General features: G+C 38.3%; 1 protein-coding gene across 2 annotated transcripts in view; it reads left to right on the top strand.

Annotated features, from left to right (window-relative positions):
* LOC136877386 (BTB/POZ domain-containing protein KCTD9) overlaps positions 1 to 11,784 on the top strand; it is a 105,554-nt gene extending 93,770 nt beyond the window's left edge. For both annotated transcript variants that reach the window (XM_067151382.2, XM_067151384.2), the window contains 2 exons: positions 7,993 to 8,126; positions 8,208 to 11,784. In XM_067151382.2, the coding sequence (XP_067007483.1) occupies positions 7,993 to 8,126; positions 8,208 to 8,324 (251 nt within the window). In that variant the 3' untranslated portion in view covers positions 8,325 to 11,784. The remainder of the gene's footprint in view (positions 1 to 7,992; positions 8,127 to 8,207) is intronic.
* Positions 11,785 to 13,934: the final 2,150 nt, after the last annotated feature.

Raw genomic sequence — 13,934 nt, 5'->3', positions numbered from 1 at the left:
ACTTAGGCGGTCTTGAAAGTTCAAGGCTTAGTCACCAGAGCGTAGCACTTCATAGAGAGACTAGATATGATAAACAAATTCGAACTAGAATGGCAAGATATAACACATTAAATAAGATGCGATAATGTTCATTTTCAAAGTTCATTGATATGAATTTCTAATGGTGTCCAAAAGGTTTTCTAAAGGGGTTCGGTACACTAAATACCGTCACAGGATGGTAGTTGAAACATCCTGGCGAAGATTATTGAACACGTTGCGGTCCTCTTCTCTCTTGATAAGATGAAAGCTGAAACTAACACAACCATGAACATCCTGGGGAGAGGTGATACTCCCACGTGGCGTGTCCCAGGTGGCTGATAGGGGGGTCCTAACCGGTTTGCCAGCGGACTTGAGGGAAATAAAATACCTCTCGCGGACCAAACACATTACCCCCTGCGGGTGGGGGACACACATGTAGAATACACCCGCGGTATCCCCTGTCATAAGAGGCGACTACAAGGGGCGACCAAGGGATGATTGAATTAGAACCATGAAACTACTCTTGATTCATACCATCATGCGGGGAACACCATGGGTTGCATGTACTTGCGAGTAGTATCACTAAATTGGTACGAAATAGGTTTGTGATTAGTTGCAGTAAAAAGCCTGGCCTGGTGAATTCCAGTACCCTTGCGTTGTACCCATGTGAGCAATACCGCGGGTCTGGGTGTAGCCTGTGAGTTGTACCGCTATATGAGCGGCACCGTGGGTCTGCGTTGCCTGTGATTAGTACCCACTATGTGAGGAACACCACGGGAATACCGGCACCCGTGACTAGTACACCTAGGTGAGGAACCTTACCGGTTTGCGTTGGCTATGAGTGGCGCCATTGTGTGGGGCCTTAGACGTGAATTTAGCACCCATTCAGACATCAAGCATCATTGTGCTTTATAAATGGTCCCTTGGTCAGTAATACTCTAATTAACTACCTTCTTTTTGAGTCTGATCCGCTGTTTTTTTTTTTTTTTTTTTTTTTTTGTAGGGTTCATGTCCATCCATTCATTCTTGATGACAGTTTTTTTATTTTGGTCATTGGATGAATTTGAATTTTTTGTTATTTCATTTCGTACCATTAGGGGCCGATGACCTCAATGTTAGGCCCCTTTAAACAACAAGCATCATCATCATCATCAAACTAACACAAAATTTTAGTCTGTTTCCACACACAACCACGTTGAATTTATTGAAGAACAGTACGTAACTTAGCTCTCAAAAATCTGCTTTACTCGATGACTACCAGAATATCAGAATGTCAGAGTATCGTAGAATCAGAATGTCAGAGAGTTAGAATATCGTAGAATTGAAGAATAAGAGAGCGTTTGTTTGTAAAACATGGGTATTTAAGCATTTACCAGGTGGGTATGTCACAATGTCGTCTCGTAATTCTAGATATCACATTCTCCAGAATATTCCACACGCACTGTTAATTAACCTGGCCTTGAAATTTCCCAAGTAGGTCACATGACACAGCTGACTGAACGATTGGAAAATCAATACTGCTCCCCCGGCCTGTAAAAACTGGTTCTGTGCATGCGAACACGACTGTGCAAGACTGAACTTGAAATATATCTCCCTTACTAAAGGAATGATAGCCTCTTATTTCCACTCACAATAAAATGTTCATTGTAGGCCAAATTTGAAGGGGACAGTACCTTTTTTCCTCGGCACCTTCTGGTGTGGCGGACCCAGGACCTGCTGGCCGGGTGTTTTGGATGCCGGCACCAGGATCAGGCTCCCAAGCCACATGGGTGTAGAGGGAAGCGAGTTAACTGATAAGGCTGCCAAGGAGGCAGTTACATTGACCCCGTTGTCTTACAAGGTTCCAGCAAGTGATATTCGCTCTCAGCTGAGACATTTGGTTATGTCCCATTGGGAGATGGAGTGGCAGACTACTCCACTTCCATATAAGCTGAGAGCGACAAAAGGTACAACAAAGGTATGGAGGACTTCCCTTCAGGCTTCTCAGAGGGAAGCAGTGGTATTATGTAGTCTTCGAATCGGCCATGGTATGGTAACACTCCTATTTACTGAACCCCCTCTGGTGTGTACTTGCAGTGATCATCTTACTGTGGTACACATTTTTACGGAGTTCGTGGATCTGGTCGATCTGCAAGGTGACGAGTAGTCAGCAGACCTAGTCATCCGTTTTATGAGGAATAGTTGTTTGTTTTACTGCATATAAATGTCGTTATATAAGAATAAATTGAACTTCAGTACGGAACAAAAACGAAATTTATACCTTTTAAATATGAACGTTGTGTTTCGTATTAGTCTTTGTATTGTTGTATCGTCGTTCACTACGTTTTTTTATTAATTTGACTGTTTTAGTTTGTGTTTGTATATTTTAATGTGTTTTTTAGTAATTTGCATGATATATTATTGAATTTTAAGGCAATGTCTTATTCTACCATAACCTATCATCTTTCATGTTACCAAAAATAAGACACTGCAAATTAGATCCACTGATTATTTTAAATTCACCATTATTGTTCATCTTCATTTGTTTTAAATTCTGGTCGGTGGATACATTTTAAAATTTTAATTATCATATCATATCGCCAATCTTGTTCCGTTAGGGGCGATGACCCAATGACCTTAGAGGTTAGGCCCCTTTAAACAAGCATCATCATCCATATCATCTCTAATTTCCTTAATCCATTCTACTTGTTGCTTTGTTGCTTCAGATTTCAGAGTTTCTCTGTAATTTTTCTTGGTAATCTGGTTTCTGGTGTCATTTGTATTATTATTATTATTATTATTATTATTATTACTATTATTATTCATTTTGACTTGTCTGATTGGATCCATATCTTGTCCAGCATAATGATATGGCAGGGGAAGCCTCCTCTTTGTGCTTATAGCACTCCAGGTGGGTTTGCACAGCACCGTAACATTGCCATTTTCGTAATTCCATCAAATAGTGTAGAACCCATCACAATGCAATTTTTTTTCATGCCCAGGTGGTCCTTCTCATTATTAAGCTCAGTCTTGGATGTTATTCCTGTCTGTTGAGCTAGTGGATCGTCTACTTGGTATCCTTGCAAGAAATGAGTCATATTTCAAGTTCTGTATTGACTGTAGGATCTAAGTTAAAGTATAAGACTTCCATCTATTCGATACTGCACATTATAATCTTATAGATTATTTAATCAATATCCCAATAAAAGTCATGCATCTCGACTATAATTTGTGAACCTCCATCTAGAAAAGTAACAGAAACAAACGAGTGACTGGAGAAGAGGGTGAAATTAATGTTCTAGCTGCTGTTGCTGTAGATCCGCATGTTAGTTCTCATGCAATTGCATGAGAAAGTGGCAGGTACTACATATTCTCTACTATCATAACTTCCATCTGTATCATATCTCTCTCCATCAAAAGCTGCATGGAAATGATTTTGAAAATCATTTAACTTTTGTTACTGTGAATTAAGGCAAGATATACAAGATTTATCATACCTTGCTTAGTGATGAAGCAACATTTATCAATCGTGGCCAAGTAAACCACCAAAACATGCACTAATGGTCCATAAACAATCCCCATTGGCTTCATCAGGTGGAACATCAGCATCCATGGAGTTTAAATGTGTGGTGTGGAATAGTGAACCATCAGTTCGTAGGCTCCATTTTCATAGAAGGAACACTAGATTCTCAAATGTATCTCAACCTCCTAACAGACCAACTTCCACTGATGTTAGAAGACTTTCCACTGCACTCTAGGAGAAACATGTGGTATCAACATGATGGCTGTCCTGCACATAGTGCACGACGAACTGCAGCTTGACTTCACCGATTGTTTCTAAATGGCCGGGCTGTGTGGCTCAGACAGTTGAGGTGCTGGCCTTCTGACCCCAACTTGGCTGGTTCAATCCTGGCTCAGTGTGGTGGAATTTGAAGGCGCTCAAATACGTCGGCCTCATGTTGATAAATTTACTGGCACATAAAGGAACTCCCGCAGGACTAAATTCTGGCATCTCAGCGTCTCTGAAAACCATAAAATTAGTTAATGGGACGTAAAGCAAATAATATTATGACTGTAAATGGTTGGATTGGATGAAGGGGACCTGTACCTTGGCCAGCCCATTCACCAGATTTGACTCCTTTAAATTTTCTCCCCTGCAGAAAGCTAAAAGACACAGTTTACAAGGACATGCCGATTACACCAGATGATTTGAAACAACATAATACTGCTGCCTGCACTGAAATTTCTGATGAAATGTTAGAATGCGTGCATCATCTTTACATGGCAGACTGGAAGCATGTATTGAAGCTGGTGGTTGTCAAGCTGAACACAATCTATGAAGGTCAATTCCCTTTCTTCTTCAAAAATCAAGAATTTATATATTCACTCTTATTAAAGGTTGATTATTAAAATGAATCAAAGGCATTTATGTTGACAATTGGGCTTCAGTGAGAATTGATGGTAGAATGAGTTCTTGGTTCAGGGTACCTTCAGGAGTTAGACAAGGCTGTAATCTTTCACCTTTGCTGTTTGTAGTTTACATGGATCATCTGCTGAAAGGTATAAAATGGCAGGGAGGGATTCAGTTAGGTGGAAATGTAGTAAGCAGTTTGGCCTATGCTGATGACTTGGTCTTAATGGCAGACTGTGCCGAAAGCCTGCAGTCTAATATCTTGGAACTTGAAAATAGGTGCAATGAGTATGGTATGAAAATTAGCCTCTTGAAGACTAAATTGATGTCGGTAGGTATGAAATTCAACAGAATTGAATGTCAGATTGGTGATACAAAGCTAGAACAGGTCGATAATTTCAAGTATTTAGGTTGTGTGTTTTCCCAGGATGGTAATATAGTAAGTGAGATTGAATCAAGGTGTAGTAAAGCTAATGCAGTGAGCTCGCAGTTGCGATAAGCAGTATTCTGTAAGAAGGAAGTCAGCTCCCGGACGAAACTATCTTTACATCGGTCTGTTTTCAGACCAACTTTGCTTTACGGGAGCGAAAGCTGGGTGGACTCAGGATATCTTATTCATAAGTTAGAAGTAACAGACATGAAAGTAGCAAGAATGATTGCTGGTACAAACAGGTAGGAACAATGGCAGGAGGGAACTCGGAATGAGGAGATAAAGGCTCATATAGGAATGAACTCGATGGATGAAGCTGTACGCATAAACCGGCTTTGGTGGTGGGGTCATGTGAAGCGAATGGAGGATAGGTTACCTAGGAGAATAATGGACTCTGTTATGGAGGGTAAGAGAAGTAGAGGGAGACCAAGACGACGATGGTTAGGCTTGGTTTCTAACGATTTAAAGATAAGAGGTATGGAACTAAATGAGGCCACAACACTAGTTGCAAATCGAGGATTGTGGCGACATTTAGTAAATTCTCAGAGGCTTGCAGACTGATCGCTGAAAGGCATAACAGTCTATAATGATAATGTATGTATGTTATTTCTTGAGAAGGTAATAACTCATGGAGCAGACAACTGCCATTATTTACAATTTTCAAACTCCAATAGCTTGTAAAACTACTTGTTCTAGAATTCTGAAAGAAAAAATATTTAAAATAATAATAATAATAACAATAATAATACCATTGCCACAAACCTACTATGCTGGCGTAGTAGGGGGAGAGGTGATACTCCCACATGGCGCGTCCCAGGTGGCGGATAGGGTTCCTAACCAGCTTGCCGGTGGACTTGAGGGAAATAAAATACCTCTCACGGACCAAACACACAACCCCCTGTGGGTGGGGGGCGCATGCGAAGAATACACCCACGGTATCCCCTGCCTGTCGTAAGAGGCGACTAAGGGATGATCAAATTAGAACCATGAGACTACTTGTAATTAGTACCATCACGCAGGGAATGCCATGGGTAGCTTTTACTTGCGTGTAGTACAACTATGTTAGGTACAAAATAGGTTTGTGATTAGTAGCAACAGTGTGTGGCTCAGGATGTGTTTTACAGTACCTATAATTCGTACCCCTATATGGGCAACACCATGGGATGAGTGACACCATGGTTCTGCCTTGCCTTTGCTTAGTACCCACTATGTGAGGAATACCACGGGATAGTGTGGGTCCATGTGGTTAGTCCAATTATATGAGGAACGCCATAGGTTTGCGCTGCCTGTATAGGTTTGCGTTGCCTGTAAATTGCGCCGCAGTGTGTGAAATACTATAGGTCTGTGTTACATGTACGAATTTCATTACCTGTGAGTAGTCAGGTCAGGTTGGTTCGAAACAATGAGTGGAGTCCAGCAAGGAAGTTGTCTTTCACCACTTCTCTTCATAATCATAATGGATGAAGTTTTAAAAGCGGTTAAAAGAAAGGATCCAACAACTAATGCCCTGGTTTTTGCTGATGATGTAATGGTATTGGGTGAGACAGAAGCGGAAGTACAAACTAGACTAGATTTCTGGCATGAAGCTTTTACAACCTTAGGTCTCCAAATCACCAAAACTAAGACAGTTGGCTTGGTGATGAGTAGGAACTCTCCAATTGTTCATCTAAGAATTGGAGATAAGGAGATGGATATTGTAGACAACTTCCAGTATTTAGGTAGTGTTCCGTCATCAGACAATACCATACATCAAGAGATTAGCAACAGTATACAGAAAACTTCCAAATTCTATCACGCTGTATGTCAAATACTTTGGGATGAAACATTTTCGTTAGTTTCCAAGATCAGCTTGTACAAAATATATCTAGTACCTATATTGACATATGGCCTGGAAGCAGCAACACTTACTGGACCAACAAAGAGTCTTCTTCAGGCAACAGAAATGAAGTTCCTTCGTTCTTGTCTACAAAAAACAAAAATGGATAAAATGAGGAATGTTGATATCTGGTAACAGCTTGGATTGGAAAGAAGCTTGCTCGAGACTCTAGAAATGAAGAGATTGCAATGGTATATGGTCCCATGAAAATAATGGACCCTCAAGGACTCCTCGAATATACTTTGACCACAATGTTTCTGGGAAGAGACCAAGAGGAACACCTTGTGATGTTTGGGAAAAACAGATATTGAAGGACCTTGAAATTAGAGATGTGAACTGGCGTTGCATGTATGAACAGCATCTGTGGATGGATAGGACAAACTGGAGGGAAGAAATGATAAGTAGTACCATAATGTGTGGAATACCGCGAGTCTACGCTACTTTCGGTTAGTACCGCAACATGACAAATAGCATGGTTCTATTTTCCTACCGATAAATACCATTATGAGGGGCCGATGACCTGGATTTTAGGCCCATTTTGACTGCAAGCATCATAGATTCAGTATTGTGCGTTAGAAGCAGTCCCTTGGTCAGTAATACTTTTGTTTAACGCTAATTTCTGGGCATGTGAGGTATTGCAGGTCGGATCCACTGATTGTTTTAACTTCATATCCATCCATTCATTTTTCATCCTCACGTTTTCGAATTCTGGTCAGTGGAGGATTATGGGTTTTTTAAATTGTCATAACATTTCGTCTCATTTTGTACCATTAGGGGCCGATGACCTAGACGTTAGGCCCCTTTAAACAACAACAATCATCATCATCATCATCATCATCAAAATATCATTGACATAATTTACTCTAGTTTTATTTTGTTAATGACAGTAGGCATGGTTCCATTTGAACAAGTGTAACTTTCTAAAATAAATACACATTTTTAATCATTATTAAAATCCATGTATGGGCAACAATTTTGAGCTCTTGGTTCCACTTATTTTTGTGAAAACTGCACATCAATTGCACCTTTCATTTCAGAAATATTTGGGGTGCAAATTTTAGGTGATTCACCCTATATATATTAGTAAATTAAATATATTTTGTTATTTAATACAGTCATTATTGATGTTTTTGAAAGCTAACTCTTCAAAAGTATCAAAAAGAAATTTCTGTAGTTAGGCAAAATTATTGCATTCCTTACCTTTTATAATTCTGTTTTCTTGTGCATTTTGATAGCTTCAATGGAAATTAATTATACCCTCTCTGTTTTCCACTCAAGGTGTTAATTTGAAAGGAGCTGATCTTGAAGGCAGCAACATGGCAGGAGTTAATCTTCGTGTTGCTACTTTGAAGAATGCCAACCTGCAGAATTGTGATCTGCGTGCTGCAGTTCTGGCAGGGTCAGACTTGGAGGTAAGCTGCTTCTTTTCACTATTTGTATGGACATCATGATTTTAATACGAGCTTCCTTCAGTAGAATTGCTTTTGTTCCAGAATTGTGACCTGTCTGGCAGTGACTTACATGAGGCCAATCTACGAGGAGCAAATCTGAAAGATGCTGCATTTGAGTTAATGTTGACTCCTTTGCACATGTCTCAAACAATTCGTTAATATACCCGTATACCTATATTTTCTGAATGTATCTTGACTGTTTTTATGTATTGTTGAAGTATGGTTAAGTACTACAATAGGAAATATTTGTAGCAATTATTGTAGATTTTACTGCATAGTAGACCTCAGTGACTCAACACTTTGGCTGTGGTCTTTTCATCTTCCTTCAGTCTGTGAATGATGAGGATGGTTGCTGTATAAAGTTAGTCTGAACACAGTTAATATAAAACACACTAGGTCAATTAGTTACATGAGTGAGATGTATCTTAATGCCAACTAAGTTATTAGTTGGAAATAGAGTTCAAATCTTTGGATCATGTTGCAACTTTGTAGAACTTGTTTTATGAATGTGAATCAGATTGTAATCAATGACATAGTTTGATACAATAAGGTTTTATTTTCCAGTTGAAGATAACTTTTATTTTGATCCTCCTTTCTTGTATAATACGGTAATAATAATGACCGTATTAGAGGCATTTGCTCACTGGCAAGTATAATGATTATTTTCTGAGTGCATCTTGAAGGCAGTTAATGAACAATATGTTCTTAGATGGCTGAAGAGACCAATTCTAGAATTAAAATCTCTTCTGCAGTGCTGGTGCATCAAATCTATCAAAGGTCATTGTTTTAGAACCTGGCAGTCATTTCTTCACAGATTGTATCGTTCTTCTAGCATTGGACTTCTGCTTCATCACCATTGTTCAGAGAACTGTGGGACCTCAAGGATGTTGCTACATTGGCTGATCAGACTCTACACACTTTATTTTAGACTGTAGTACGTCCTTGGCTTTGCTGTCCTTCCTTCAGTTGAAAATCAATTCTTAGTGTCCATTAAATTGAAGACAGATAAGATGGTATGAAATGGGATGATTCAGAACCACAATAACTTGCATGTTAATGTAAATTCCAATGATCTATTTAATTATTAAAATTATTAAAAATAATTTTCAATATCCTTCAATTACAGCAGATTTGGAGAATTCTGTTGTTTTTCAATTCTGCATAATAATCTCTGATTATGCACTAGCATGGAAACATGATTATTACGTACCAATACTAGTTCTAATGATGCAGTAGCGTTTTCATTGCTCAAATTACTTACCATGGGAGAAAGTTTAAATCGAGGTTTGTCCCTTATATATCATTTAATAAGGATTTTGGTACTTAATTCAGCCTGCCTGAGAAATAAGAAAAATACTGCCAATCATGTATATTTAGCAGACTGTTGAGTCTTCATATGTCCACTATGTGTGGGTCATTGTGCAGTTTTACACATACTTGTAATTTGATTTTTAAGCAACAGTTTCACTGTAGAAGCAAGAAAGAGAAATGGCTAAAGTTGAGATCATGTCAATAGTGAGTGTGTTTAACGGACTAGCTCAGGATGCAATAACAAAACCATTCTCATGTTAACTGGATACAGAAATATGAGGTAGTTCAGTTTCTTTTTGAATCTTGTCATATATTTTTTTATGTATACTATTAATTCTTTGTGTTACCATATATACTGTATCTCTTCAACCATTATACATAAAATATTTCTGTAAATGAGTGCAATTATTAATATAATAATGAACAGACACATTTGTGATAAAATTGTGCAATAAGATATTTAAATTTAAGACAATAGCTTGTCTTCTAGGCTTATAACTTTAGGGAAGGGAATGTTTCAAGTTATTGCTGAGTGTTTAATAGCTTAGTGGTTATTTTTATTCTTTTAAAAAAAAAAGTGTCCTAGAAGGAAACATAATTTAATTTCATCAGTTGCAAATGTTAAATAAAGACAGTTAAGCTCTTTAAGTCTTTAGGCTTTTCCAGTCGTGACACTACCAGTGCTTCGCCCCAGTGCAGCAGTTGGAATGCTACACCCCTCCAAGACACTGGCACTAGTGTGCTGTTGAGACACAACTGCAAGCCTGCTATGTAGGACTTGCATGTTAATGTAAATTCCAATGATCTGTTATTAAAAATAATTTTCAATATCCTTCAATTGCAGCAGATTTTGAGGGATGCCAGGATATCAGAATTCTGTTGTATGAGGAGTTATTTATTGTGCTGTAAGCTATTGATAGTTGTTGTACCAGTGATCTGTTAAACAGAATAGTTATTGCCTTCATTTTTTTTTTCTGCATAATAATCTCTGATTATGCACTAGCAAGCCTCCTATGTAGGACAATGCAGTGGTGTCTCAACGGCGCACTAGTGCCAGTGTCTTGGAGGGGTGTAGCGTTCCACCTGATGGACCCATTGCTGCACTGGGGCGAAGCGCTGGTAGTTTCACGATTGAAAAAGCCTAAAGACTTAAAGAGCTTAAATGTTCTTATTCTTGTTGTAATTTGAAAACTCTTTGTACAGTCAGTTGCATTCTTTTCCTGTTTTCAGTTCATAAATTTGTCTCTATTTCCTTCTTACGCTGTATCTGATTTGTATTTTATATTTCGTTATTCATGACCAAGTTTGCCCCTGATAACTAACTATAAAAGCACACGGAACTCTTAAAATATTTTCATGTTTAACAAACTGTCCAAAATAAAGTGGGTTCCCCCCTCTCCTCTCTCTTTTTGTGTGAATGTATTTTAGTGAACTGAACATCTGTAAAAAAAAAACACCACCTGATGAGAAGAGTATGATACATGATCGTGTTATACTTTATCCGTCTATGTAACATTCTCAAAGTGCATACTAAATTTGTATTTTCTGCAAATACACATTTCTGACAGAGGATTTACAATTTACATATGATAATAAAACTATGAAGAGTGTTGTATAAAAACAAGATCTACTTCAGTAGTGACATTAATGAAGAATCCTCTAGACTAACTTGTCATATCAATAGAAATAATGTACCTACGTACTGTAAAGATTTGCAATTTAGCAATTCTGTACCTTTTTAGCAGGAGAGTCATTGACCTTTTGATTTGTATTCAGAAGGGTGCAGTAATTTCTGGTCAGCACCTAAGTGTAATGTACCCATTTTTAATATGTATTTCAGCTGATGACCTGGCCCACTGTAATGATGTAGATACGTATTTTGGACTTAGCACCAAAACACTACCAACGTAAATTGGCACCTGACTTTGAAGTTGTTTCTGACATCTCTTGGCAACTTGCTGGAACTCTCATTTGGGCTTAATTCGTCATCTGTTGGAACTTCATTTTACTTTGTTCTAATATCTGATGTACACATACAACCTCTCATACGGCACTAAATGCATGAGACTGAAGAGAGGTTCAGATTTACAGATTTTGTTATCTTGAGTTGTTTCCTTTAGATAATAGCTGGTGATGATACAGAGTAGAATAGGGATATTTTTAAAAAGAAATTGTATCATTCATTTTAAAATTTGTATAAAATAATTGAACAATCCTCAAAATCAGTGACAGATTCAAAATATGACTCTTACTACTATTTACTTTTATAATATTGATATTTAGAAAACAATAAAGCACTTGTAATATTTTTACTTTATGAAAAGAATACTCACTCCAGAAAGTTCAGTCACATCTGAAAATACTTACTGCTCCAGGGGTTGTTGCTTTATGTGAGAGGCGTGAGACATGAATAATATTTCTGTGTACAAAGTGCCTATCAGATTGTATTTTTATTGCCTGTATGGCCATAGTACCTATACTTCGTTATGTTGTGTTGGTTTTAACATATGAGCATTTAACAAGGGTTACCATATGAAAAATCAGAAAAGTAGGACATCAAAGATAGAAAACAAGGGCATCAAAAGTAAGAAACTAGGATACTTTGGTACTAATAAGGAAATTAAGCATCTGATATGGTACACATTTACATGTACTATCATATGCTTTTTTAAAAATATATGAATGAGATAGTTTTTTATTTCTGTACTTGTAATATTCCATTATTCAGGATGAGAATTTGGTCCGGGCAGCTTCAGTATGGGCAAAATTCTCCTTCATATTCCCTAAGTTATGGTTCCAGCGTGGTTTTGATCTTGTTGTAAATTATGCGAGAGAGAATTTTGTAGGTGGAGTCCAGAAGTGTTATTCCTGTGTAATTATTAAGAATTTATTTCAGCCGAAAGGCTATAACATGACATACATATGTATGATTGGTTTAATTTAATTTTCGCTATATTCCATGAGTGATTCAGTTCTTTCTTTACACTTGTTGAAGTGATACCGTTTGTGCACAAGCCACACACACATTCGTCACTTGGTTTGTGAAAACCTGTTTGTATGCGTATCTTATGATGAAAGCCATGTATTGCCTATCTTGTAAGAGCACTGCGCATGCGATCATTTGGTCCAATTACGATCTAACATTGCATCTATGGAGTAGAAGTCCAGGTGAATCTACTTTCGTTTTTCTTCTCTGGATTTGAGTAGTTCTTGTTCTGAACGGATAGAAGGCAGCTGTAGTTTGAATCTGAACTCTTTTATTAGGAAAGTTCCGTTGGGTAGTTCATATGCTACTCTTGAGGCTGTCATTTTTGAGATTCCTAAAACTCATTTTAAATATCTGGCTTTCATATTTTCTATTGTGTTTAAGTCACCTACCATTAGCTTTTCTCAAATCAGTTCTAAGTGATATGTTATTGACTTACTTAATTCCTGTTGTTCCTTGTGGAACATAGGTCATCAACAATGCATCTCCATCTGATCCTGTTGCCGGCCAACCTCTTCACCTCTCTTCAATGTGTACAGATCTTCGCCACATTTGTTTGGGCCTTCCTCTCCTCCTTTCACCCTGTGGGTTCCAATCCAGTGCCTTTCTCTCAATGGCTTCATTCCCTTTCCTCAACGTATGCACTATCCATTTCCATTTCCGCCACTTTATCTGTATGGCCATCTCGGTTTCACCCGCCCTTCTCCATAGTTCATGATTGGAGATTACTTCCGGCCAATAGATGTTTAGAATCTCTCTTAAACAGCGGTTGACAAAGGTCTGCAACTTGGAGGTAATCACTTTAGTCACTTTCCAGGTCTCAGACCCATATAATAGAACAGCCTGGACATTACTTCGGAAAATGCAAAGTTTGGTCGTGATAGATATTTTGTTGTTCTTCCATACCGGATAGAGCCAAACAAAGGCACCATTTCCTTTGTCTGATAATTTCCCATGTCTGTTAGTATACGTTCAGAGACATCTTGTACTGCTCCTCTATCTATGGTAAGTACACTGCCCAAATAGGTGAAACTATCCACATCCTCTATAGGTTCATCACTGAAGACAAATGGGTCTAATTTGTTAGTGTGAGTCCTTAGGGCTTTGGTCTTCTTTGAGTTGATCGTTAGTCCCACCTTCTTTCCTTCTTTTACCAAGTCTTCAATCTTTGATTGCATTTCACCATGTGCCTCAGACAGAAGACACACATCGTCAGCGAAGTCTAGGTTTTCCAACCTATTAGCCAATCCCCACTGGATACCATGTTTCACTTTTGCGCTACGTTCCACATTAATCACCACCAGGAACATGGTTGGCAACAGGATACAACCTTGGCGTACTCCTGAATGTACAGATATAGGCTCAGATACACGGCCCTCATAAATGACTCTGCATGTATAATCACGGTACGTTTCTTGAATGAGGTTGATAATTTGTAATGGCACTCCATACCGCTTCACTTTCTTCCACAT

The sequence above is a fragment of the Anabrus simplex genome, chromosome 7 (genome assembly GCF_040414725.1).
Source record: "Anabrus simplex isolate iqAnaSimp1 chromosome 7, ASM4041472v1, whole genome shotgun sequence".
NCBI classification, from domain to species: domain Eukaryota; kingdom Metazoa; phylum Arthropoda; class Insecta; order Orthoptera; family Tettigoniidae; genus Anabrus; species Anabrus simplex.
The sequence above is the reverse complement of the archived record's forward strand: the minus strand, read 5'-3'. Positions and strand labels throughout refer to the sequence as shown.